Here is a 24,984-nt window from a genome sequence, read left to right as displayed (position 1 = left end):
TTCACTCTTTGGCCAATCAGGACCAAGCTGTGTCAGGACTCTGGAAAGAGTCACGAGTTTTCATTATTATCTTTTTAGCATTCTGTAAGTATCCTTTCTGTATTCTTTAGTTAGTATAGTATTCTTTAATATAATATAGTATCATAAAATAATAAATTAGCCTTCTGAGAACATGGAGTCAGATGCATCATTCCTGCCTTCCTTGGGACATTCCCTGCAAATACAATATTCAAGAAATCATGTGAGTTATAAATTTATCTTGCTGCCTTTAACGCTCAGCGGAGGCGACAGGAGAACCAGCTCTGAAGGCTCGTGTGAACAAGTGACAGTGACAGGGGAGGGAGGGAGGGAGCTGGGCAGGCTCTGCTCAGCAAAGGGGGCACTAATTATCCCCAGTTTCTTCCTGAGTGAGTTATGAACCTCTCCTGGGCTGCTGGTGTCATGTTTTGATGTTGTTTGCTGAGCAGCCCTGGATAACTGCAGCGTTTGTGAGCAGCTTGTCAGGATCAGGGGATGCTGCAGTGTGTCTCGCTGGCAGAGCCCAGGATGCTGCTCCAGGAGGAGGGATCAGACTCTTCTCAGGGTCTGAATCCAAAGTTTGCTCGGGTAAAACTCCCTCAAAAGACAGGAGGTTCCCCTCTTGTGGGAAATGAATTTGTGGAAAATTTTTAAACCTTGATAGAAGGTTTATATAGTGTGTATTTGGATGTAAATTTTAAGATAAGAAATGTTGACTTAGAAATGTTATGGAATGGGATAAATATTGTTAAGAGTACTAAGAGTAACACTGTTGTTAGTGTTTTTAAAACACCTCTCAGTTACCCCATCTCTAATAAAAAAAAACCTTAATCCAACACCCTCTCCCATCCCCTTTTCCTGCACTGCCTGGGGGTTGTTGTCCAGGCTGCTTTCCCAGGTGCCAGGTGTGGGTCTGAGTGTGGTGTCACCTCCGCAGCACCAGCTGGGATCTGCAGATCCTGCACGTCCCCAGTGCTTCCTCTTCCTGCTGCTGCATGCAGAGCTGGATTAGACTCTCCTGGAGCCTGTGGGTGCCAGCCAGGGGGAAGCCACGTGGAGGAGCAGGCTGGGCAGCTCCTCAGTGCTTGGGGCTCACTTCCAGCCTCTCTGCTCCATCCCTTCCAAAGCCACTCCATGGATCCTCGGAGGCTGGAGCAGCCAGCTGATGTTGGAAGAAGTTGCGTGGTTGGTGCCAAGTGGAGCTGGCTGGCTCTGGGAGCATCTCCTTGGTGAGGAGCTGTGCTGGGAGCTGATGGGTTTTTGATTTCTCCTGGAGCAGCAGGGTTGGCTCTGGGGCTCCCCTGGAAATGCTGAGCTTGGCACCGTTCTGTAAGAGCCTAAATGAGAGATGCAGGACTCCAGGCAGCTCTTCAAAATGCAGTTTATTGTATCCAAGATGTCACAGCAGTCCAGGGTCATGGGTGACAGAGCTGTGCCCACAGCTGTCAGCTCCAGCTGCAGGCAGGCCTGGAGTCCTGCATCCCTCATTCAGGATCTTACTAATGGTGCCACACGTTGGGCGCCACTGTAAGAGCTGAAATGAGAGATGTGGGACTCCAGGGGCTCTCCAAAATGCAGTTTATTGTATCCAGGATGTCACAGCAGTCCAGGTCGTGGGTGACAGAGCTGTGCCTACAGCTGTCAGCTCCAGCTGCAGGCAGCCCTGGAGACCCTTTGGTTTTGGTTACACTGCATTAGATACTTTTCTTTGCTGATCATCTTAACATAGAAGAACCAATCTATACCTTAACTTTTACCTATAGCCTATCATAACTACTGTAATTACCAGATTCATGTTACTGTTCTCCGATCACTAAAAGTCAGTACATTACAGTTTAAGCTAGAAATTGTTTTTCAGTTTTCTTGCAGTGGAAAATTCTGAGACCTTTTTTCTACTTGCAACATTTGCTGCCTTGTTTGCCTGTGCTCTCTTTCTGCTTGGTAAAAACATCTTCTTGTTTGGGGTGGGTTTATCCTTTGCTCTAAGTCATAAAAACCCCTTCTAACTAATACACCCTTTGCCTCCTTGGTTATCCAGTGAGACTGGCTCAGCAATTCTTTTCTTCTATATCAAAACTTGCTTCCATCTTTATTCCTTCATCAGACTCTACATTCAAAAATCTTTCTGCTAAGCATCCATATCTGTGAGACTTTCTTGTCAAACTTTCATCCTTCCCAACACCGTTCTCTTCCTCCCTTGTCCAAGCATTGGTGGGGACAAAGGAGTTAAGGGAGACACCAAAGCCAGGCAGAGCCCAGCTGCAGGGTGAGGGCTTTCTGCCCCAAACTTTGCCTTTTGCCAGCTCCTGCTGGATGCTCAGCTGCCCCAAGGGCTCTTTGAGCAGGTGACACAACATCCATTTGTGCCAGCAGCATCACCATGCTGGGGTGTCACCCCATGGCCAACACAGGGGTGTCCTAAATCTGCATTTTTTTTGGAGCAGACCATTGTTTTGTCTGGATTGATTAAAAGCATGTGGCCTCTTCTTATTCTGCTAGTGTCCCCACTTCAGCCCCAAGCTCTGCATCCATCATTAGGTGCACTGTGCTCCCATCCTTGACCGACTCGTGGAGAGGGAGTTTAAAGTGGAGGTGTAAAACTTTACTGCCCTTATTAAATTGATGTTGCAGGCAGGGAAATGAGAGCTGTTGAAATAATGAAAATAAAGGCATCCCTGGGGCTCCACGTGACACTGGATGTTCCTGCCCACTTCTGTGGGGATGTGCAAAATGCAAAATGCAGGGCACAGAGGGGTAAAGAGGAGTGTCAGGGCTGCTGTTGTAGTGGTTAAGGCTTAATCCAGCCTGGGAAAATGTCTCTTCCTGAAGAAGTGCCTGTTTCATGCAATCACTGCTCAGAATTGAATGCCTGCAGGCTTCAAGAGAAGAAAAAAAATTATGCCACCAAACCTACTGGAAAATGGAAGTGTGAATTCACACACCTTGAAGTGGGGCAGCAGGGATGAGGACCTGAGGGATGTGTGCTGGCCCCTTCCCTGCTGGCCCTGTGTCAGAGGAGGCTGGAGCAGCTTCCTGCTGCCCTGGCACTCTGTTATCTCCATAAGCAGGGACACCCAGGGAATGATTAAATCAATTAATTGATTTTCTATAGCTCATAAGGAAGTCAAATGGCATTTCCATCAACTTGTGATGAGCCAACACCCCGCCATGGCCAGGAGGAATGTTAATGGCTCTTTATGCTTTTATTACCCCTTTCCACTCCTAAATCAAAATTCATCCTGAGCCCGGGAGGCAGCAGGTACTTCAGAAAATAAAACTAGCACAGTGGGAACCATAGCAGCCTCTGTAAAAGCTGGGTTTTCCCATTGATTTATTTGTTTCTCTGGCTTAAACGAGAGAGCAGGGCTCAGTTCAGCTTGAGAAGAGATTAGCTGGGGCTCATCCTGCAGCTCTGCCAATGACCCCCAGCTCTGGCCCTGCTGCTGCTTGGAGGATCTGGCCCCTGGGCTCGCTGGAGACTGATGGGTTTGGAGGAAGGGATGATTTATTTGCCTCTGGAAGCAAAGTGGCAGGATGCCCAGCACTGTTTGGCCAATCTTTTTGGCTGAAGGAGAAAGGGTGATCATTTTAGAAGTGTTAAATGAGTTCTGAAGAAATCACCTTTTGGGGCAGCCGTGAGTGTGGCTGTGGGCTGGAGCACTGGGTGTGCAGGGCTGGAGGATTGATGGGGTCCTGAACCTCTGGAGCCTTCCCTGGCTGGTTTTGGGCTGTGCAGGTGCTGGGTGCAATCCTTCCTTCCCTGCAATCCATGGGGCACTGGCTGCTGGCAGTTCAATTGTCCCTGGATGGGCAATGGGGACCAGCAAGTGGAGAACCTAAAATGATGCTGCTGTTGGAGACACTCCTCCTGTAAACACCAAGAACCCACACAAAGGTTGGTCCCTGGCTTGTGGGTCTGTGGAGTCACCCTGGGGCTGTCCCTGTCCTGTGGGACCTGTTTGTGCTGCTTTTCACCTCAAACTGGGGGTCTCAGCTGCAAATCCAGGTTCCAGTTTGGCCCCAGTCCCAAGAGCATCCACCCCAGCGTGGGGTGCAGCCATGCCCCAGGAGCTCTGCTGTCCTTTGGGCTTTGCTACAGCACCTGCCCTTCATCCATCCCTGTGCTGGAGCCCTTGTGTTTCAGGAAGCAATTTAAAATCAATGTTAATCTTGTAATTTGGAAGCCTGTCCTGCAGTGTGAGGTGTTTGAAGTGCTGCAGAACAGCTTAAAATGCAATTTAAAATAGTGCTGGCTGGCAATAGAGAAGCAACTAAAAGCTCCCTGCTGCTGCTCTTTTAAAAGAAAAAGTGAAAGGGGATGAGAAAGAGGTAGAAAGATGCGTTAAAAATATATATTAAAACAAATAAAAGCTGAACTGCAGCTTGTGTTGGGGTTGTGTGTATTCATCCCTCCTTCCCCAGCTTCCCAACCCCCCAGCCCATCTCTAGGGGCTGTGGGGGAGAGGAGGGGATCCAGCTCCCTTTACCTGCACTGATGGCTCATGGCAGGACTCCTGGACTGTCCCCACGTCCCAGAGGGGACATCAGGTCTCTGGTATGTGTATGGTGGGGTAAGAAGCAATAAATTTGGGGGGAACAGCCCTGGGCTCTCCTTGCAGCAGTGAAACGCTCCTGACTGGGAGTGTGAGTGTTTGTATTGTTCATTTTCCTGCCTTTTCTTATTTGTATGGGAATTGGGAGCAGACATGTTTGGGTGGAGCTGCAGGCTGTTCCTGCAGGGTTTCCTTTGGGATGGGAGGGAGCCGGAGGAGTGGAAAAGCATCAGGACCCTCTTGTGCAGGCTCAACTCGGGGTCCTGCAGCTGAGGGAGGGAGGAACGAGACCCCAGAGCAGAGGGGATGGGACAGGGACACCTTGGGGTGGTTTCCTCCTCCAGGAAGCCTCTGGGGCATCATGCCAGCAGGAGAACCCACAGTGTGAGGGGCAGGGGCTGCAGGAGGGGAGCATAGATGCAGTTCATTGCTCCTGAAGCTGTTGACCGTGGATCCCAAGTGAGAGGAATGATGGATTGGTCTTTACAAACAAGCTGTGGGTCTGCTGGTGGATAAAACCAGCACTGGGAGATAAACAAACAATGGGAAGGATTCCACTTATGGATGAATGGAAAATGATATTTGCTTTTACAAATAAACTGTAGGTTTGCTGATAAATGAAATTAGGCATTGAAAGATGAAAGAATCAATGGGGAAGGAAAAACCCCTAAATTCTGTAAGAATTAAAAATTAAAAGGGAGGATTGTATATTAGAGGGGAATCTCTGGTATCAGGAGTTTCAGGAAGTCTGAACCTTTCAAGTACCTCACCAGCAGCCCCTGAGCTCCTTCATGGGCACCTCCAGCTGTGTGGCAGCTCCCTGTGTGCCTCCTGGTGCTCTCTTCCTTTGGGGCCCTGGCTAAGCAGGTCTGTGTTTTCTCTGTATAACTTAAATTAGTAAATCTGGAGCAGTTTAATGGCAGATGTGGGTGGATTTGCTGGCAGCAATAACTGGCTGGGAGCCCATGCTGGGGAATGGGTACCCTTAAGGGGTGCAGCCACCTTGAGGAACCTTCTCCATCCAGCTTCCCCAAAGGGATGGAGACAGGAGGGGCCATTGCTGCCAACCTGAGCCTGGCCATGGGCTCTCTTGTTTGCAGTTAGAGCTGGGTCTCTGGGCTGTGATTGCAATGGATTATGTGTCAGAGTTAGTCCTTGGCTAGTTGGCTCTTTGGTCTTTTAATCTGCTTGAATCAAAATCGATAGTGAAAGTAAATAGAGGAGCATCAGAGGGGCAGGCAGTCAGAGGGCTGGGGCTTTGCTCCCTGAGGACATGCCAGGGTGGATGGGATCCCAGGACAGCCCTGGGTACCACCCCAGGGAGCTGGGCATGAGGTCTGGGTGTGCCTCAGCCCCACTGGAGATCCTCTGCTTTCCTCTGCAATAAATCTTTCAAGATTGTGCTGCCCTTTTGAGGGGTTTAAGTAGCCTGGAGTTGTCCTTTAAAGGAGAAAACCACAGCAAATGATGCTTTAGATTGAAATTAATTCAGCTGGTATTTTCAATGGACATAGGTAATATCTCACTGTGTCTGAGCTCCAGCACCAGCAGGGGATTTGCTGTTGTGGGATGGCCAGGCAGGGCTGTGACACATCTGAGAAGGGAGGGGACCAACAGCCAACCAGCCAGCTTATGGATATTGGGAATACAGTGTGGGGCTGCATTTTAAAGGAGACTCAAGGATGACCTTATCGCTCTCTACAACTCCCTGAAAGGTGTCTGTGCTCAGCTGGGGCTGGGCTCTTTCTCCAGGCAGCACTGACAGAATCAGAGCACACAGCCTCAAGCTGCACCAAGGGGAATACAGGTTGGATATTAGGAAAAAGTTTTTTACAGAAGGAGTGATAAAGTTCTGTTGTGGCAAGGGTCCCCCAGCCAGGGAATAAAGAGCTTTGACTCCATGATTTCGGAAGGCTGAATAAAAGCTTTATTAACCTATACTATACTACATACTACACTAGAGGAAGTTTTTCACTGTGAAAGTGATGAGACACAGGAACAGAAAAGGCATGGGTGCACCATCCCTGGAAGTGCTCAAGGCCAGGCTGAATGGGGCTTTGAGCAACCTGATCTAGTGGAATTGTCCTGGCCCATGGCAGGAGGATTGGAACTGGGTGATCTTCAGTGTCCCCTCCAACCCAAACCATTCTGATAACACGAAGGGGGGGCCAAGGAGGAAAGGAGATGCTCCTTTCTCAGCTGCTCTCCGCTCCTGCATGGTCAGAGAACTGCAGAAACACAGAATATCCTGAGCTGGGAGGGATCCACAAGGATCACTGAGTTCCACTGAGCTTCACCTTTGAGTTCAGGTTGGCACATGCAGCAGAACTGCCCTGACTGCTCATCCTGCCCCTGTTCTGCAGGTCCCAGTGGCAGGCACTGGCAGGGGGTGACTCCTGCTCATGGCTGCTTTCACTCCAGGCAGGTATTTTAAAGACAAGTGCATCATTAGTGAATTCCCCAGGGTTTCAGCCCATCCAAATTTGAGCATATTGGCTGTTGACTATTCCGCTGGTTTCACAGAGAAGCTATTCCTTCTTCCACAAGACATCACCCTTAGGGGCTGCTTTCCTTTTTTCCCCTGATTTCATCCAATTACTTAGCTGTGCGCTCTTCAGAAGCCCCATAAATAATTCTCCTCCCTCTGCTGTGTTTACCAGCGTGTCTCATGAAATCCAGTAAGATATGATTGATTGCAATCATTATTTCCTAGTGCTGCTATGAAAACCTCTGTCAGTTCAGTGATTGCCTGGAAAGCGTGCCTGCCACTCAGGAAAACTGTCAAAACCCTGTCATACTTTAACAAACTCCAATTAATCTATTGGTTGGGTTTTCTTGTATTGGCTGTCCCATCATAGCTGATTAGCAGGGGAAATTAGAATATTTCTCCTTTCTAATTAGCAGCTTGGTGGCTTTGTTTTTTAAAAGAAAGTGGTTTTCAGCACTGATTAATTTTTCAGAACTGGAGTTTTGTGCTTTTAAGGTGGGTTTGGGTTTATCCTGGCTGCCTGCAGTGCTGTGGGTAAAATCTCCTTGGGGATCTTCATCCCTGGCTTTAGGGAGAAGCCTGAGCTCCTGGCCAGGATCTTCTCCATCCTCTGGATCCCCGTGCCTGGCTCAGGCAGCTGAGCAGCCCTGGGTGGGAGTCTGAGTCTCTGTTCCAGGTTAACAAATTAATCCTGGCTCTTGCATTTTTAAAAGAGTCGCTTCAGCACTTTTCCTCCTTTCTTCTGGTTTTAATGAGACACACTTTCCAAGAGATGTAATAATCATTGCCAAAAATGTCAAGTCGTTGTTAGCTTCCTTAAGCTGCTGGAAAAATAACAACAACAACAAAGCCCAGGAACAGAAAGAGAGAGGTGTTGATGCGGAAGAGCTTCGACTTCATCTCCAAGTGCCAAGGGAGGGATGGGGGAGATGTGTCCTGCCTCAGCTCTGCCTTCTGGCAGGCTGCCCCAAAAGATAATGCAGGGAAAGCTGGGATTTTTTTTTTTATTACTATTTCTACTTAGTATTTGGGATTTTTTTATTATTTCTTTATTTGAGAAGGAATATCTCGGCTCACTGTTGACAGCAAAGCTCAGAGCTCTGCTCTCAGAGCATCCTGCAGTGGCTCAAAACCAGCTGGGGATGGGATGGTGGCAGTGACAGGAGGGGAGATCTCAGGGAAATTCAGGGAAGCCACCTGGAACGTCAGGGGCCAGGCTGGTGGTGGGTGCAGGGCTGGAGTTGTGGCTCTCTGGGATCCACAGGGAAATGGATTTGTGCCCTGGTGGGAATATCCTCGTCCCTCATTAGTGATTTGGGAGCAGAGCTGTCTTGTCAGCTGTGCTTCGGTGATGAAGCCTTGGAGCAGCACCCTTGCCTGGACTGCCAGGAAATCTCCATCTCCACTGCCTTCCCAGGCACAATCTCTGTGTGTTCCCAGCAAACTGTCACAACCTGACCCCCCAAACAAGCTGGGATCCAAATCCCCAGGCCAGGATGGACTCACCCATGGGAATCTGGGGGTTTCAGCCTCTCTGGCCAGCTGTAGGGTTTGGGCCAGGTTTTTTCCTGACCTCCAGCCTCACCCACTGCAGCACAAGAGGGATCAGTAATCACTGTCTCATGCAAAAACTGAGTTTAAGGTCTAAGCTCTGACCTGCTGGCCATGCTGGGATGTCAGAGCAGGAGCAAATTCTGAGTAGAAATGCCCATTTTGGGGGATGGTCAGTCCTGGGATGGACAGAGGCTGCTGGGGGCTGCAACCCATGAACACAGCCCAGCTGTAGGAGGGATGTCACTGGAATGGGCTCAGTCTATGGACAAATAACTAAAGTGGATTTTCTGATTTAAGCCCATGTCAGAGCTCTTCCATTTCCCTTGGCTTTGCCTTTCCTGATTTGCTCAGCTGTGTTTGGGGCACCCCTTGTCAAAACAGACCTCCAGGTTCCAAAATTCCACTTTTTTACCTCCTCTAGCATCTTTTAATTACAGGCTCATTAGTGCTGCTGCTCTTCGGTGGGACAGGCTGTGACTTTGGTATCACCCAGGGGACAGGGTGACCTTCCTGGTGGGTTGGCAAGGTGGCTCCTGCCTTCCCAAACCCACCCAGGAGGGTCTGGGGCTGCACAGGACCTTGAGCACCCCCTGACTGAAGCAGAAGTCACTGATCCTTGCCATGGAGCTGAGGGAATGTCTGGGGAAGAGCACAATTTCACTCTCCATGAATGGTGGTTTGTCCTCTTTTTTTTGAGGAATTGCTTTTGCTCTCAATGTTTCTTCTGTTTTGTTAGATAGAGTCAGGAAAAAATAATGTGCTGCTGATAATCTCAGCCAAGCGTGGAAGGCAGCCTTTGGCAAGGTCTGGCTGGCCCAGTGTCATCTTCTTGGAGGGGTTAAGGGTTGGCTCACTACCCCGTGTTCGTGTGCCGTGCCGCAGTGACCCGATGTCATCCCAGAGCCGGCTGGGGTGAGAGCCTGGCAGAGGAGTGGGGGGGGCTGGAGCTGCAGTGCCAGTGCTGCCTTCCCTGGGAAGCTGCCTGGTGGGGAAGATGGAACAGGAAAGCCTTATAAATATGATTGTCTAGCAAAAGATTTTGAGAATATAGAAACTATAAGTGAGATTGAAATGAAAGCAAGCTTTGAGATCCCTCAGTTACTGAACAACTGGAAAACAATGGTGTGGCCGGCTGAAGGTGATCCCCTTTTGATGAAACAACACCCTCTGCTTGCAGACAGCTCCAAGGGTCAGAGCAGACCCTACAGCTTGGCAGAAGGGGCCCAAAGAGGAGTTCTTAGGGTTTAAAATGTAACACAGTATGGGAATGTAGTGATTCTTATAGGCTGTATGTAAATGCTGTAATTTGTATCTTGTACTAGATTGGTTAGTGAGAATTAGAATATTCAACACAGAAGAAGATTTATTGTATGGTAACGGGAACCTCACTCTCGCCCTTTTACTCTCTTACCCTTTTATGCTCTCACCCCCTCACCCTCTCTCCCCCTCTCTTCTCTCAACCTGCTCTGAGCTGTGGCTGGCAGCTCCCAGCAGGGCCCTGCACCCAGGCCCTCTGCAATAAACCCCGAGTTCCAGACCTGGCTTCAAAAATCTCTTGGCTCTGTCCGTCCCGACCATCCTCCCCACCGATGCTCTTACACTGCCCTCCCTGGGAATCAGGCTCCCCAGCCCCTGGGAGCTCTGGCTGAAGAGCGGGTGAATTCCTGGGGGAGCAGGGATGGAGCTGGGGCTGCAGCTCTGCAGCAGCAGGAGCTGTCACGGTGCCTCTGATCCCACCATGGCCACACCCTGCTCTCACCTGAACACCCAAACACCCACACCAAGGCCTCTGTGCTGTTTCACATGCTCAGCCAGGTCCTATGGGGAGGAGAAGCCCGTGCCAGGGCTGTCCCTGGCACACAATGCCATTGGGATGCCCTGATCCATCCTGCCACCCTGGCTGTGCCAGAACAGGGAATCCCAAACTCCCTCTGCCTTTGCAAGACCGGTTGTGCATCTGTTTGGAGGTGCATGAGGTGTCCCTAAGTCCTGATGGCCACCCAGGACATCCAGCAGCTGCTGTCCTTCCCAGTGCCACTCCCCTGGCTCCTGCTGCTCCCTAAATTAAATATGTGCTGCCTCTTGGAAAGCACATGAGAGTGGAACGGCAGAGATAAGCTAAACGGGAGAGGTTCAGAGGATTATGCACTGATTAAGTTATTACCAACGTGAAATGAGCCGAGCTGGGATGAAACAGGAGCTTTATTTTCTGTTCCTTGGCTCTGGGCTCGCTGCCTGTCACTAGATGGCAAATCAAGCTGGGAGCCAGGAGCTCCTGGATCCCCCTGTGCTTTCCAGCAGGTCAGTGCCATGCAAACCCATGGGAAGCAGTGTTAAACAGGGCTGGGAACTGGGGGCCTTCCCTGCTGGAGGCGTTTCTGAGATGCAGCACTTGAGCTATTTCCAGTGCTGGGTCACCCACCCCATTGCAGATTTGGGCAGAAAATGTCTTCTTTTCTGTAACAGGAAAATCCGGTGCTGCTGGGAGGATGTGTTGGGGGAGCACCACCCCTTTGATTAGTTTCCCATGTTTTTCCTTAAGCATCCTCTGCAGGCTGCTGTCAAAGGCAGGATGCTGGGTGTCACCCTGGTTTTTTAAGATTTTCTAGGCCTTCTGATATGGACATTCTTGTGGTGAACTTTTTCAGACACTTTCTGTAAATAACTGATTGTTTTGTCTTCTTTTACGGAGGAGGAGAAAGTTGATGGACTGTTGGTTTGACCAGTGTCATTGGAGAGGTGTCCCTATCACCCTCCAATCCGCTGTCACTTTTGGAAAACTATAAATGTTGGAGTCAGGGAAATAAACTTCCTCTTCCCTCCTTCACCTGAAGAACAGTGGTGTGCTTGCATTCTTTCGTGTCCAATAGTGACAGCTGGGCTAGGTGGAGAGTGAAAAACAGAAGTGCCAAATGAAAGGCTGTTTGGTTGGTGCTTGGCAATAAAGTCAGTTTGCCATAAGCCCTCGGGACTGTGACCGTGTTCACAGGGGTCTTAGGATGAGGGAAGAGACGAGGATCTGACTCCATGTTTCAGAAGGCTTGATTTATTATTTTATGATATATATTATATTCAAACTATACTAAAAGAATAGAAGAAAGGATTTCATCAGAAGGCTAGCTAAGGATAGAAAAAGGAAGAATGATAACAAAAGCTTGTGTCTTGGACAGAGAGTCTGAGCCAGCTGGGCTGTGATTGGCCATTAATTAGAAACAACCACATGAGACCAATCACAGATCCACCTGTTGCATTCCACAGCAGCAGATAATCAATGTTTCCATTTTGTTCCTGAGGCCTCTCAGCTTCTCATGAGAAAAAATCCTAAGGAAAGGATTTTTGAGAAAATGTGTCTGTGACAGGGACAGGCTGGATCAGATGGATAAGTCAGGAGTTCATGCCTGGTGAGGGGATCCAGGCTGAGATAACCACTGGCTATCCTGTATTTTCTGTCCCATCGTTGATGGGACTGCAGGAGCCCAGCTGGATTTGGGCAGGGCTTACCCTGCTCGGACAGGATGATGGGGCTGTGGGGCAGAGCCAGCGAGGGGACACAGGCACAGCAGGGCACTGAGATGCTCCAGACACCCCCGAGCCCACCCGTGGGGGTGGGGAGGAGCAGGGGCAGCTGTGGGGCTGGAGCAGGGGCTCCCTGGGTGGGGTGTGTCGTGCCAGGCTGGCCGTGTCTCAGCTCTCTGTGTGTGCTGCAGTGATGGGCGCGCTGGAGTCCCGAGGGGTGCTGCGCAGGATGAGCGACATGCTGGAGATGCTGATGAAGAGGATGGACATCCTGGCCAGGCTGGAGAACAGCACTGACTTCCACAAAGGGGATGAAGCACGGTTCCCTCTGGACAGGTCAGTCAGACCCTGTGGAGCAGTGCTGGGTGTGGGAACACCCCAGTGTGCTGAGCTGCTCTGAGGGTGGTGGGACCCAACGGAACTTGGGCCTCGGGGAGATCTTTTTCAGTCTCATTTGCCATGTCTGGAACCTTTTCTTTGGGGATTAATGAACTGACTGTGATTTTTAGGATTAGAGGTCACACCCCCAAGCTTGTCAGAGTCCAAGAAGCATTTGCACTATGCTCTCAGGCACACTGTGTGATTTTTGGGGGTGTCCAGTGCAGGGCCAGGAGCTGGACTCAGTGATCCTTGTGGGTGTTGTCTAACTTGGGATATTCTATGATTCCAAGATGTCCTGAAGCAGCTGTCCCAGCTGCAGGTGTGGCAGTGTCTGCACTGCTGTGGTGCAGCTGGAGGTGGGAATTGCTGAGCATCACCTGGCATGTGGGATGTGCTCCCTGAGCTCAGGACACTTGCTCTGTGCCTGCACTCCATGGGTAGCTGTGGGAGCTGGTGGTTGTTGGAATCCAGGGCTGATGTGCTCAGCCTTGGAGTTGAGCAAGGTTTAGAACGTGCAGAAGGGCTTAAAATGATGCCCTGGCTCCCTGTGATGCACATCGCAGCTGGCAGTGTGAGAGGTGCCATCAGACCTCCCTGTCGTGGCACAGTGATTCACTAAAAAGACATTCCCCTGTGCTCTGGGAGCCTTTAAACATTCATTGATACTAATTGGAGTGTCAGTGCACAAATAGTAACTGGTGGTGGGGGAGCAGAGATGAAAAACCACAGGGGCAGCACTTGGGACAAACCTGGCAGTGTGGAAAAGATGCCAATGTGGATTTTGCTCAGGTGGAGCCTCAGGTGACACAGGAGAGGTGGATGGCAGGGATGTGACATGCAGGGGTCACCCCTGCCCTGCTCTGTGCTGACAGCACAGGAGCTGTGCTGCATCCTGCTGGATCCCTCATAACATTCCCACCTCCACCTCCTGCCATCACTGTGCTTTTCCCTGCTCCCATCAGCATTTCCATCCCTCTCCCCCACTTTCCTCACGAGCCTCTTTTGTGCCTATAACAGAAAACAAAGTCAGTGAGCCTGTAATTAAAGGCTGAGCTCTGCCACAGTGCCTGCACACCCGAGCTAGAGCTGCAGGGCAGCCGTGGAATGCGTGGTCCTGCCTTTTATGTAGCATCATTTCCAGCAATGAGAAAATTAAATTTGCCTCAGCCACGGTAGGTGCTGGGATTTTGTTGTTCTGAGGCTGGCTGGTACCCAAGTGAGTGAGATCACCAATAATCCCAGAGAGGAGTGGACAGGACTATTACAGCCAGCCACTGGAAGGTGCTTGCTCACACTGAACGATTTTCTTGGCCAGTCTTGTGTTAAAAGAACCACTAATTTCAGGTGATGGTTGTTTCTCTACACCAGCAGCCAAGAGAGAAACTTAAAAGCGTTTCTGTGGGCTGGCAGCAGTGGCTGCAGATGGGGATTTGGTGCTTCAGATCTGCTGTGGGAGTGATGGCTCTGGGGCCATCACCTGGAGAGAGGATGGCAGCTGGTGGACCCACATCAGAAGAGCCTCAGGTGTTGTGTGTGTGCTCAGATGGGCCTGAGTGGCTGAGATCACAGATGTCTCAATTTGCAGGAACGGAAAGTCAGGGGCAACGAGTTTATCACCTTTTGCTCCTTACAGTGCACCCCTAAAGAAAAATCAATTCTCTTCACCTGATTCTGCATCCAAACCCATCTGTCTCCTCTCCTTGTTGTCACCTGGCCTCTGAAGGTCTCATTCTGGGGACAGAGCATCTCCAGGTGGAGCAGCCACCACGGGGGAGTTTCTTGTGGCTGGGATTTTGCTGTGGCAGTCCCTAATGAAGCACTGGCAGCATTTGCCAACACTTGGGAAGCATTTCCTGAGCTCCCTTCCTTCCCTGCAGCCCTAGGTGTGGCTGAGGGCTGTGCCCAGAGGGGATGGGATGTGTTGGAGGTGTCACAGCTGTCCTGGGTCTCAGCAGGTTTGAGTGGCTCCACCTCTGCTGCCACACGTGCTGCCTCATGCAGGGTGACCTCTCTTGGCTTGTCCTGGTCCCTGCTGCCCCCTGAGGGGTGCATGAGGCAGCTGGAAGGGTTCAGAACCATCCTGCTCTGAGCAGAGCCTGGCTCTGTGCTGGTCCCACAGCTCTGGGTGCTCTCTGGAGCTGAGCAGAGCATCCCAGGGGGAATCCAAAAGCAGCTGCTGTGAAACCCTGTGGAGTCAGGGGGCTGAGCTCCCTGTCCCTTTGAGGGTAACCAGCTGCAGTCCTGGGAACCCCTGTGCTGAGGTGGATTGGGCACCTCCAGCTGCCCCAGGACCCAGCAATGACTCCTGGACCTGGATCAGCCCCACGGAGACACCCAGGTGCTGTTCCTCGTTAGGATCCCGGGATTTCACCAAGGCTTGTCTCCTTCCCTCTCTGTCTCTGTCTCTTTGATCACCAGTGACCGACTTGAGGCTGTCAGGGAAAGATAATACAATTAAAGGGTGGTAATTTCAAAGGGATTTTACTCTTCAAAGCGTCCCTGCTTGGCACTGCTGCCTTCGTCTCCTTCCCGCTCTGCACAGCTGCCAGCGTGGGCTTTGTGCTTCCAGTTGCCCAAAAGTGGATTAATTCTTGTTTTTACAAAGTGCTCTCCTGCTTAAGGCTGGATCTCCAGTGGAATCAGGAGGGCTGGGCTTTGCAGAGCTCCAGCTGAGAGGAAGGAGGTGAAGGCTTTGCTGAGCTTTATGGAATAACCTGTGAGCACTGTACCACTCCAGCAGAGGCTTGGGGTGGCTTTACCCCTTGGAAAGTGCAAGGAAAAGTCTGTATATGCAGGGTGGCATTAATGGCCTGCCTTGGAAAGCCTCCCAGCTTTCCAAGCTGCAAAATCTTTCTTCCTCCATTGGGGCTGTCTGATAAAATATTCCACAGGTGCTTCCATTTCCAGCTGATAAAACTCTTGGAAAACCCAAATGTCCCACTCCAGTTTTCTTCCTGCCCAAAGGTTTTGTGGGATGGCACACAGGCTGCACCTGTGAACCCATGGGGTTGCTGGATCCCTTCTCCAGCCCTGCCTGGGCTCCCTGCTGCCTGCATCCTGCCCTGCTGGGATGGGAAGGGAAGGATGGATTCCCTAACGAGGGCCAGCAGGCTGCCAGTCAGCTGCAGGAAAATCAATACTGCTGTTAATAGAATGCAACCCTCGTAAATCATCAGAGGGGAAGGAAATTAGGAGTACTTATGGAAGCCTCCTGGAGAGATGTTTACTGGGCAAGGGAAATATTAGTTTGCAGGGGAGGTGTTGATCTCTTGCTGAAAAGTGCTTAGGAGGGAGGGAGGGAGGAGGGGTCGGAAGTGGCTGACCCAAGCTGGCACTGTAACCCAGCAGTGTTGGGGCTTGGAAAAGCCCTTTTCCAGGAGCTGGGCTGCCCCTGCCCACCCCACCCCCCAGGGACATGGCAGAGGGGAAGGCTGGGGTCTGCAGCACTGCCATTCCTGGTCATCCCTGTCCCCACGTGGTGGTTAGCCTGCAAAGGGTGTTATTTGCTAACGACTGATTAATCTTCAAGCTTAATTACTGCCAAGGCTCAGTTAATTTCCACACACTTTAAGTATTTGTTCTTGTAATCATTACATGGCTCCATATTCCCCCAGTAATTAAAAGTCTCGCAATATGACACTAAATGGATGATGTTTCTGCATCCTGCCAGCCTGGCTCTATTAATTCCTGAATTGTTGCTGGTGGTGAGCTGGCTGCAGAGAAATCACTGCCAAGGCTGTGGTGTCCTGCAGCCCAGGTGAGCCTGGAGCAGTCCTGGACCCCTCTGAGCATTGGCTCCCATCTCCTGAGGGGCTCAGAGGGGGCAAAGCTGCTCAGAGCAGCCCAGGGAAGGTGAGACCCACCCTGTGGTCCAGCCTGGCTTTGCTGGGTGTTGGTTCTGCTGAGCTGAGCTCTGCTGCAGGAGCCAGGGTGCATCAGGAGACAGGAGCCTTCCTCCCCAGCACTCACTTTCCTCACAGGCCCCACAGCCCGTTCCATCCTGGCAGAGGGGATGAGTTTTTCCTTGCCAGCTCCTGAGGATGTCTGCATCTGTGGATGATTTCACAGAACTCACAGGATCACTGGGTTGGAAGAGACCTCCAAGATCATTGAGTCCAACCCAGCCCCAACACCTCACCCAAACCCTGGCACCCAGTGCCACATCCAGGCTTTGTTAAACACACCCAAGGATGGGGACTCCCCCACCTCCCCGGGCAGCCATTCCAGAACTTTATCACCCTTTCTGTGAAAAAAACTTTTCCCTGCTATCCAACCTGTACTTCCCTTGGTGCAGCTCGAGGCTGTGTGCTCTGGTTGTGTCAGTGCTGCTGGAGAAAGAGCCCAGCCCCAGCTGAGCACAGGCGCCTTTCAGGAGCTGTGCAGAGAGATGGGGGCAGCCCTGAGTCTCCTTTTCTCCAGGATACACAACTCCATTTCAGTGTTACCTGGAGAGGATGGGCACAGTGTAGGGACTCACTGCTGGTCTGGAGTCCCCATCAGGATCAGGAGAGAACATAAATGGGGGAACTCAGGCCTGCGCAGCTGAGATAAATTGCTTTTCTCTCTAAAGCAGAGCAGGGAGGTGGCTGTGTGCTGCCAGCAGGGTCCATCCATGCACCCACATTTCCACAAGGGCTGTGGCACCATGGAAGAGCCCCACAGCACAAACGGTGCTGGGCATCACCAGCATGGTGATAGGACAGGTGCCAAGGTATGCCCACGTCACTCACACCCTCCCCTCCTGCCCCCAGGCTTGCACCTCCCCCAGCACCTCCTGCTCAATTTGCTGAAATTAATTATACAATTGGCTTTGCTTTCTATTTATTTTTAAAATTTATTTGTATTTTAAATATTTATATTTATACTTATATTTATATTTACATTTATATTTAATGTTTAATAATTAATTTTATTCCCATGCCAAAGCACTGACACACTGGAAACTGCTTTATCACAGGGCTGGCAAATGAGGCTTCTTGAATGGGCACCTGAGGCCAAGTGCAGTCACTGGTGGTTTTGTGCTGTGGTTGTTTTTGGTGGCTGCACAGGGGCAGGCCTGGGCAGTGGTGATGTGGAGCTGCCTTTACCCAGCCTCTGTGTCTGCTTTACCCCAAAAGGAAAATCAGAACCTGCTAACCTCCAGCAGATCCCCTGATTTTGGAGCAAACAGAGGGCCAAAATACCCCTGCTAAAATTAAACAGAGCATGAGCACCAAACACACACCTGGCAAAGGAAATGGGGGGCCGAGGAATGTATCTTGCCCGTGGGGATCCTCCACCCCAAGGATTCTGATGAAAACTGGTGGTTTTGGGCTCACTTTTAGGCAGATCCCTCTTATTTAAGCCTGTGAGGCTGGCAATGCCTTCCCAGCTCACTGAAGGGGTTTCTCCCAGCCTGTAAATCAATATATCTGATTTATGCCCCAACAAAGTGGTGATCCCAAACCCCTCCTTTTCACGTTCCCCTGTGATCCCATAAATAAACCCACAGCTGCCCAGGCCTGTGGCTCAGCCCAGTTCTGCTCCGAAGGAAAATGAGGGTTTGGGCTTGTGGCTTCAGCTTTGTGTTCTGCTTGGGGAAGGTCTCAAAGCACTTTGAGAGTATTGATAAAATATATAGAATTGATAAAATATTTGAATTAATGGTGTTGGTTATACTTTGCTGGCTGTGCTGGTGAGCTACAGGGTTTGGTTGGAAAGCTGGTTTTCATCATTTTTTTCATGAAGTTTATTGCCAGCTCACTGAAATGTCAGTGTCCTCCCCCTGGGGTGTGCAGCCATGGACTTTGGGTTGGCTCACGGACTCTTAGAGAAGTATTTGTGTGAGAAATATCACTCACAATCAACTGAAATGAAAATAAATGGAAGTGCTTTAGTGACTTAAATGCTCCTGTATTTATTATGTGATTGATTATGTAACTTGCTGTTGTAGCAGTTCAGTCAGGGCTCTGCCCATGCATCATCTGGTATTTGCTTCAAAGGAGTTTCCAAGGAATGCTCCCATCCCAAGTCGTGTTCTCTGGGGTATTTCCCCAGGGTGAATTCCCAGTGAGCACAAACATGGCCAGAGTAAGCTCAGGTTTTTTCTCAGGTGTTCGTGGAGGGGAGACGGAGCTGTTTGTGTCACCTGGAGGTAGAAAACCTTGGGATGTAGAGAGACCCCAGAAAGTACACTGGGAACAAATGCTGTCCTCTGTATTTTTAAAAAATATTTTTATTTCATTTGACTGGCAGGAGGAGCCTGTGAAGAATCAACCCACTTCACAGTGGCATGGACCTTCTCACATGTGCAAAGCCAGGTGCCACATCCCTGTCCTTGTCCAAGGAAAGGCACTGAGGGGGAGACAGAGCCCCCTCCAGGGGGGAGCAAAGCAGCTGTGCCTCAGCCTCTGCACTTTTTTCCTCCAGCATGACTCTAAATTTCTACCATGCTGATCATAAGCAGAGCTTTGGGCTTTTGCTCTGCTCTCTGGGGGTTTGAGCCATTCCCAGGTGGGGCAGGATGTGGAATCCTCCCTGCACATCCCATCCCAGCACAGGGTGTGCTGCCCTCCCACCACAAGGACCAGCACTCAGTCCAAGGCTTGGCTGCTCATCCACGCCCAGGGGAACAGCACTGCAGAGATGAGGATTAAATCCAGGGTTAAAAGGCCAATAAATAGAAACTGCACAGCTGAGCCTCCTGAGCCACTGCTGCCTCTCGTGCTACACCTCCTCTGTTGGGGTTGTTGGTGTCAGGGGACTGTGACACAAATTTTAGAACATCAGCCCCCCAGTATTCCCCCTGGTTTTGTGTCCTGCCCTCTCCCACATGGGCAGCCCTGGCTTCTGGATTTTTGGATACAAACCATCTCAGAGAGGATGTGGAGATACACACCAGAGCATGGATCTCCCAAAAATGTTTTTCCTCCAGCATGGATGAGTTTTACTTGTATTCTCTTATGTTAGTGCAGCAAAGCTTTTCATTTCTCCATCTTCTTGGACATTTTAATGACTTTTTTTTTTGTTATCCAGCACTCAGATGAGTGTGGGCTTTTCCCCACATCCCTGGGACCCCTCAGCTTTCCAGCCACCGAGTTGGTGACTTCCCAGAGTTGGGTGACTCTGGGTGTTTTCCATTGGAGGGGGTTGGGGATGAAGGGACAGATGGATGGATGGGAAGAGCATCCTGAGCCCTCAGGGTGACCTGATGGAGCTGCCCTTGGGGCTCATTTCTCCTGGAGATGTCCCCCCTGTTTGAACAGGCAACACCTCACAAGCTGCAGCAGGAACCAGGAGGACCGGAAAGTTCCTTTTCCCTTGGCATTCCCTTTCCCTTCCCTGTGGGATTTCAGCTCCCTGTCCTGAAGACTGAGGCTGCTGTGGAGCTGGTTGTGATTTGTGTCCCCAGAGCAGTGAAACAGCAGCACCAGCCCTGCTGCTTTCTGCTCTGCTTTGGGTCTTTGGGCAAAAAACTTAAAAAAATATTTAGAGAGGCAAATGGAAGCACAGACATTGGATGTGAGCAAGTGGAAATCCTTTGGTAAACTGCTCTGTGCAAATGCTGAATTTGTTGATGTATTATCTTCAGAACATCTGCTTTTCTCCATCTGTATTGGTCTTCCCAAAGCCATGGCTTTCGCAAGTTAATAGCAAGAAATATCGGATGAGCAAGCAAATATGTTTAGGGCTTGTATTATGAAGACAACACACAGAGAGAAAGAGATTCATCTTTTCATAATGCCACTTTTATAAAAGGCAATAAAAACACAGTGGCTTGTAAAGGGATAAACAGGCTGAATCCGAGCTGGTGCTGTGGAGTTGGGGACAAGAGCAAAGTGAAGGGAACCAAATTAATGCATAAAAAAGTGACAGAAAACCCAACCTCCGGCTATATTCTATGGCAAATGATCTGTCAGTGGGGAAAGATACATCTTAATAGCAGTTTTTGAAAGGAGATGAATACTGTATACAGAGCATTATAAGGCACAGTGTGATCTGAATCTTAATCAATGGGGGGAAATATAAATCTGAAAATAATAAAGACGAAATCTATATTGATGGTTAGGAGTTAAAATACTGTATTTGCTGTAGTAAACGGTTTTAAAGTCCCAGGGAAAAAATTGTTCTAGGAAAGCTGTGGTAATTTAGTGTAGTTTCAATAGCTGGCAGAGTGCCAGCACATTTTGGTGGCACTTAGCATGTCAGTATGGAAAAATTTAAAAAGCAGGAAGGGAAAAGGCACAAAACTGCTCCCTGGGCAGTGGTGGTGCTGGAAGAAGGGAGATTCTTTTTCTGCTGGGCTGGCAAGGGCTGTGCTGGCATCCTGGCTTGGATCAACCACGTGGTGGGATATTCCTGCTCTGCTGAGCTATTGTTGAGCAGAACAAACCACTTACCTTGTCCTTCCTGGTGTCTCCAGTTATGAACAACAAGGCATCAAACTCCTACGAGGCACACAGAACCTTTTCACGTTGGAGATACACCTTTAAATGCCTTATTTTCTTGTTCCCTGCCTGGGTGACAAATCGCTGTGCTGATGGTTGATGTAACTTATGCTTAACCTGCTTGTCATCTCCTGAATGCTTCACATGAAATTTGCTGCTCCTGTGACGGCCTTGTTACCCAGCAGACACAAACACTGGGACCTGTCAGTGCTCCCAGCTGGGAGCGTGGCTCTTCTCCCCAGGCTTGAAATCCCTCCCTCAGAAAAACCCCAGGAGGATTTGGTGGCATCCAGTTTGACATGCAAGGGTGAGTAGCATGGGAGATTTGAGCCTGGTTCTGTGTTTCAAAGGGACTTTTCTACTTTTCTCCCTCTCCTTTTGATGCCTCAGGTTTTGGCTTTTATATCTTTCAGATTCTGTGCTGCTTGGTGTGTGAGTCTGAGCTTCCTATGAGGGGATGGTGAGCTCTGTGCACAGAGCAGGGAGACAAAACAATTCCTGCTCTAGCTGGGGACCAAGGACAAATGATCCAAATCTCAGGCCTAAGAGCACAAACTACGTTGAATGAAGAGAGAGAAACAAGGATGGGACTTGATGGGCTAAAGCTGGAATTGGACAATGAACTGCAAGATGCAAATGGAGCAGAACTGATCAAAGTGACTGACCCCGTGCCTGGTCGTGCATTTTGTGACCATTTTGGTTCATCTTGGGTGCAACCCTGGCTGGGCGCTTGTGCTGCCCAAGGTGGATCCATGGAGGCCTTTAATAAATCCCTGCTTTATTCTTTAGCTCTGTCCAGTCTCTGCTCTAGGTCAGCCTTCACAAGGCATCACTTTCATACGTTCCAGGAGTCATGGTGGACATTTTTAATGTCCCTTTCCAGTAATCCTCTGTGTTTTGGGGAAAGCCTTGTGGTGGTCATGCGATGCCTGCCTTGTTTGGAGGACTGGAGTGTGATGCTCAGAAATACATTTTGCATCTAAGGGTTTTGAGGTGAAGTCTTTGTGTTTGGGGAGCAGCTGTAGCTTCACAAGAGCTGGGCAAGCTGGCACAGAGCCTGGGCCAGCTCCATCACCCAGCACTGTTGCTGCCTGGCAGGACAAGGCTGAGCTGGAAGAAAGTGATTTATTTAGGATAATGACCCCAACTTTTGTTTGAGCATTTTTAAGGCTGCCCAGTGCTCAGCCCTGGCTGAGCTGAGGTCTGGAGGTCATCAGTGAGGAGGTGAGGACTGAGGTTGCTGTTGATTTTTGAGGCTCACCTGGTTCCTTGGGTGTTTGGGAGGAAGTGAGGATTGGGATAGGTTCTGGGAAGAGGCAGAAGCTGGACTGTGAGCTGATCTAAGTGCTCTGAAGGGTGAGAACAGTGCTGCTGTGGCTGTGGTCATCCTCTCTCCTTGCCATGAGTGATGGAGAAAACCCGGGGAGCATCTTCACCAAGCCCACATCCTTTCCCTGTTGAAAACAGGAGTTGGGCTCACTGGCTCTAAATTCACAGCATCTATTTGATGTTTCCTCCTAAACTGCCCATCCCAGGTGTTTACTGAGTGCCTCTGCATCACCTGTAGGGTCTGAGGCTGCTTGCTGGTGGAAAAAGGGTTGCAGAAATGGGGGTTTGCGAGCTTTCAGACCAGGACAATTTTATCTCCTTGGAGCCATGCTGACAAGCAGAGCTTATCTCAGGTTATTTTTGTGCCCATATTTTCCCAGGGCCTCACGAGCAGCCTCCCTGCTGCACTGGTTACAGCAGGATACCTGGGGTTTATTCTCTGCAAAGGTTGGAAGTGACTTGGGGGCAATGGTGTCCTCTGCATTTAATTATTATTTCTTAAAAGCCCAAGATCAGTGGCTCCCTGTGGAGATATGCAGCCTGAATATTGATGGTCGTAAACCATGCCAGAAGGAAAAATGTGGGCTGCTCGCTGCTGGCAAATGGACTTTAAATCAACAAGCGAAGCAGTGTCGGTTCATAAAACCAGGATTTTTTTAGCCTTGAGGACAGAGGTACTTTAAATCCCAGCCTTTGGGTTCACTGATCTGCCGGAGAACAAACATAAAACTTCACCATGAAGGACCTGACATCAGCACATATTTTTTGTGCCACGAGTATTCAAGGTAGCCCTTTTGGTTTTGCTCACTGCGTGTGACATTCCCTTGTATTGTAACGACCTCAGCGGCAGCAGGACGGAAAACTTATAACCCAAACACTGCAGAAGGGAAAATTATTTACTGGGATAACTCGTGGAGATGTGGTGGCTGTTTGTGGTGGAAGTGGCAGGTATCCTAGGTTAGAAATGCAAGATGTGCTGGGGGTGTGTGTTCTATCTCCATCTGTCAGAGCTGGGGCAGTTCTCTGCTGTCCATGGGGCAGTTTTTTCTTTATCTCTCCCACAACCAACCCTCCCTCCAGGAGATCTCTGCTGTCCATGGCCAGTGAGTGTCCCTGCATGGCTGATCCAATTCCAGCATCCCATGGGGAGATGCTGCGCCCAGGGGAGGAGCCAAGCATTCCTACCTGGATCCAATCTGAGCCTGGAGCAGCACAGCAGCCTTTGCCCACTGCATTGCCAGAGGAGCAGCTTTCTGCTGCCCTGCATTGCCAGAGGGAGCCCAGGCCCATCTGCAGCAGCCCTGGAGCTGCAGAGGAAAACTCCCCCCTTGTGCAGGATCCCTGCTCCAGCAGCAGCACAGCTGGCACTGCAGGAGGGCTGAGCCCCCATGGGATGGGGCTGTGCCACCCCCTGACACACAGGGGGGCAGGGACTGCTCTGACTCTGCCAGTGCTGTTTTGCATTACTGCGTTTTTATTTTTATATATTTTTAAATGTTTTATTTTTTCCTAATAAAGAACTGTTATTTCTACTCCTATATCCTTGCCTGAGAGGCCCTTAATTTCAAAATTATAATTCAGAGGGAGTGGGTTTGCATTTTCTGTTTCAAGGCAGGCTCCTGCCTTCCTTAGCAGACACCTGTCTGTTCAAACCAAGACACGGGAGAGGTGTTGGAGTGGGAGGGCTCTCTCCTTGTCAGGCCTGGCAGGCTCCACTGCTGATGGATGGAGTTCTCTGCCTTTTTCCAGCTTACACCAGGTTTTAATTGACACCTGGCCCCTTTCAGGGCTATGTTTTCCTGTTCACACAACATGTTCCTTAGATCAGTTCAATGGAGCTGTTCACCCAGGATGGTGTTGATTCCAGGTTTGATTCCATGGAAGCACGTGCAGCAATCCAGGCTGGTGGGATCTGACCTCAAGCCTTGATGGAAGGTGCCTGTGGGCTTTCCTGGGGCTGCAGTGCCCAGCTCAGCCCCAGTTCCCTGTCCTTGCACAGCCCTGGCTGCTGCTCCTTGCTGGAAATCCACTCACCTGAATCTCAGAATCACTGAGGTTGGAAAACACCTCTGATATCATCGAGTCCAACCATTAACCCAGCACTGCCAAGCCCATCACTAAACCCTGTCCCAAAAATACCCACATCTGGGTATTCCAGGGATGATGATTCCCCTGCTTCCCTGGGCAGGCTGTTCCAATGTCTGGCCTCACTTTCAGCGAAGAAATTTTTTCTGTTATCCAATCTAAACTTCCCCAGGTGCAACTTGAGGCTGTTTTGTCTTGTCCTATCTATCACTTGTTCCTTGGGAGGAAAAACTGATCCCCACCTTCTTGGATAGGCTGGCTCAGGACATCCACGTATCCTGTGTGTTTTTCACCACTCTGCTCCAAGCCCATGAAATTCCTTAGCCATCCTCAGTTTTACCTTTTTTTCTCTGTATTTGTATTCTTTTTCTTTTTTTTTTTTTCAGCACAGCTTTCTACTGCAGGACCAATTATCACAGCAGAGGATTTTCAAACACAGCACATCTAAAATAAGAAAAAAACATTTTTTTGCCAGTCTATTTAATATTTTCCCTGCATAAAATGCACAGGTGGATCCATGTTTAACAGCACACTTCAAAAAATGGCAGAATATGTATAAAACACTGATTTAAATAGGTTTTCAATCAAACCTCCTGGAAGGCAGTGACTTCTGTGCCTGTTAAATGCTGCATCA

The 24,984-nt window shown here is 49.9% G+C and overlaps 1 protein-coding gene across 1 annotated transcript in view; it reads left to right on the top strand.

The window, feature by feature from the left end:
- The window catches only part of MGAT5B (alpha-1,6-mannosylglycoprotein 6-beta-N-acetylglucosaminyltransferase B), a 72,442-nt gene that overhangs the window by 10,078 nt on the left and 37,380 nt on the right, over window positions 1-24,984 (top strand). Inside the window, exon 3 of the mRNA XM_031059908.1 lies at window positions 12,321-12,465. Coding sequence (XP_030915768.1) covers window positions 12,321-12,465 — 145 coding nt within the window. The remainder of the gene's footprint in view (window positions 1-12,320; window positions 12,466-24,984) is intronic.

This window comes from Geospiza fortis, unplaced genomic scaffold (assembly GCF_000277835.1).
Source record: "Geospiza fortis unplaced genomic scaffold, GeoFor_1.0 scaffold244, whole genome shotgun sequence".
Classification (NCBI taxonomy): Eukaryota; Metazoa; Chordata; class Aves; order Passeriformes; family Thraupidae; genus Geospiza; species Geospiza fortis.
The sequence above is the reverse complement of the archived record's forward strand: the minus strand, read 5'-3'. Positions and strand labels throughout refer to the sequence as shown.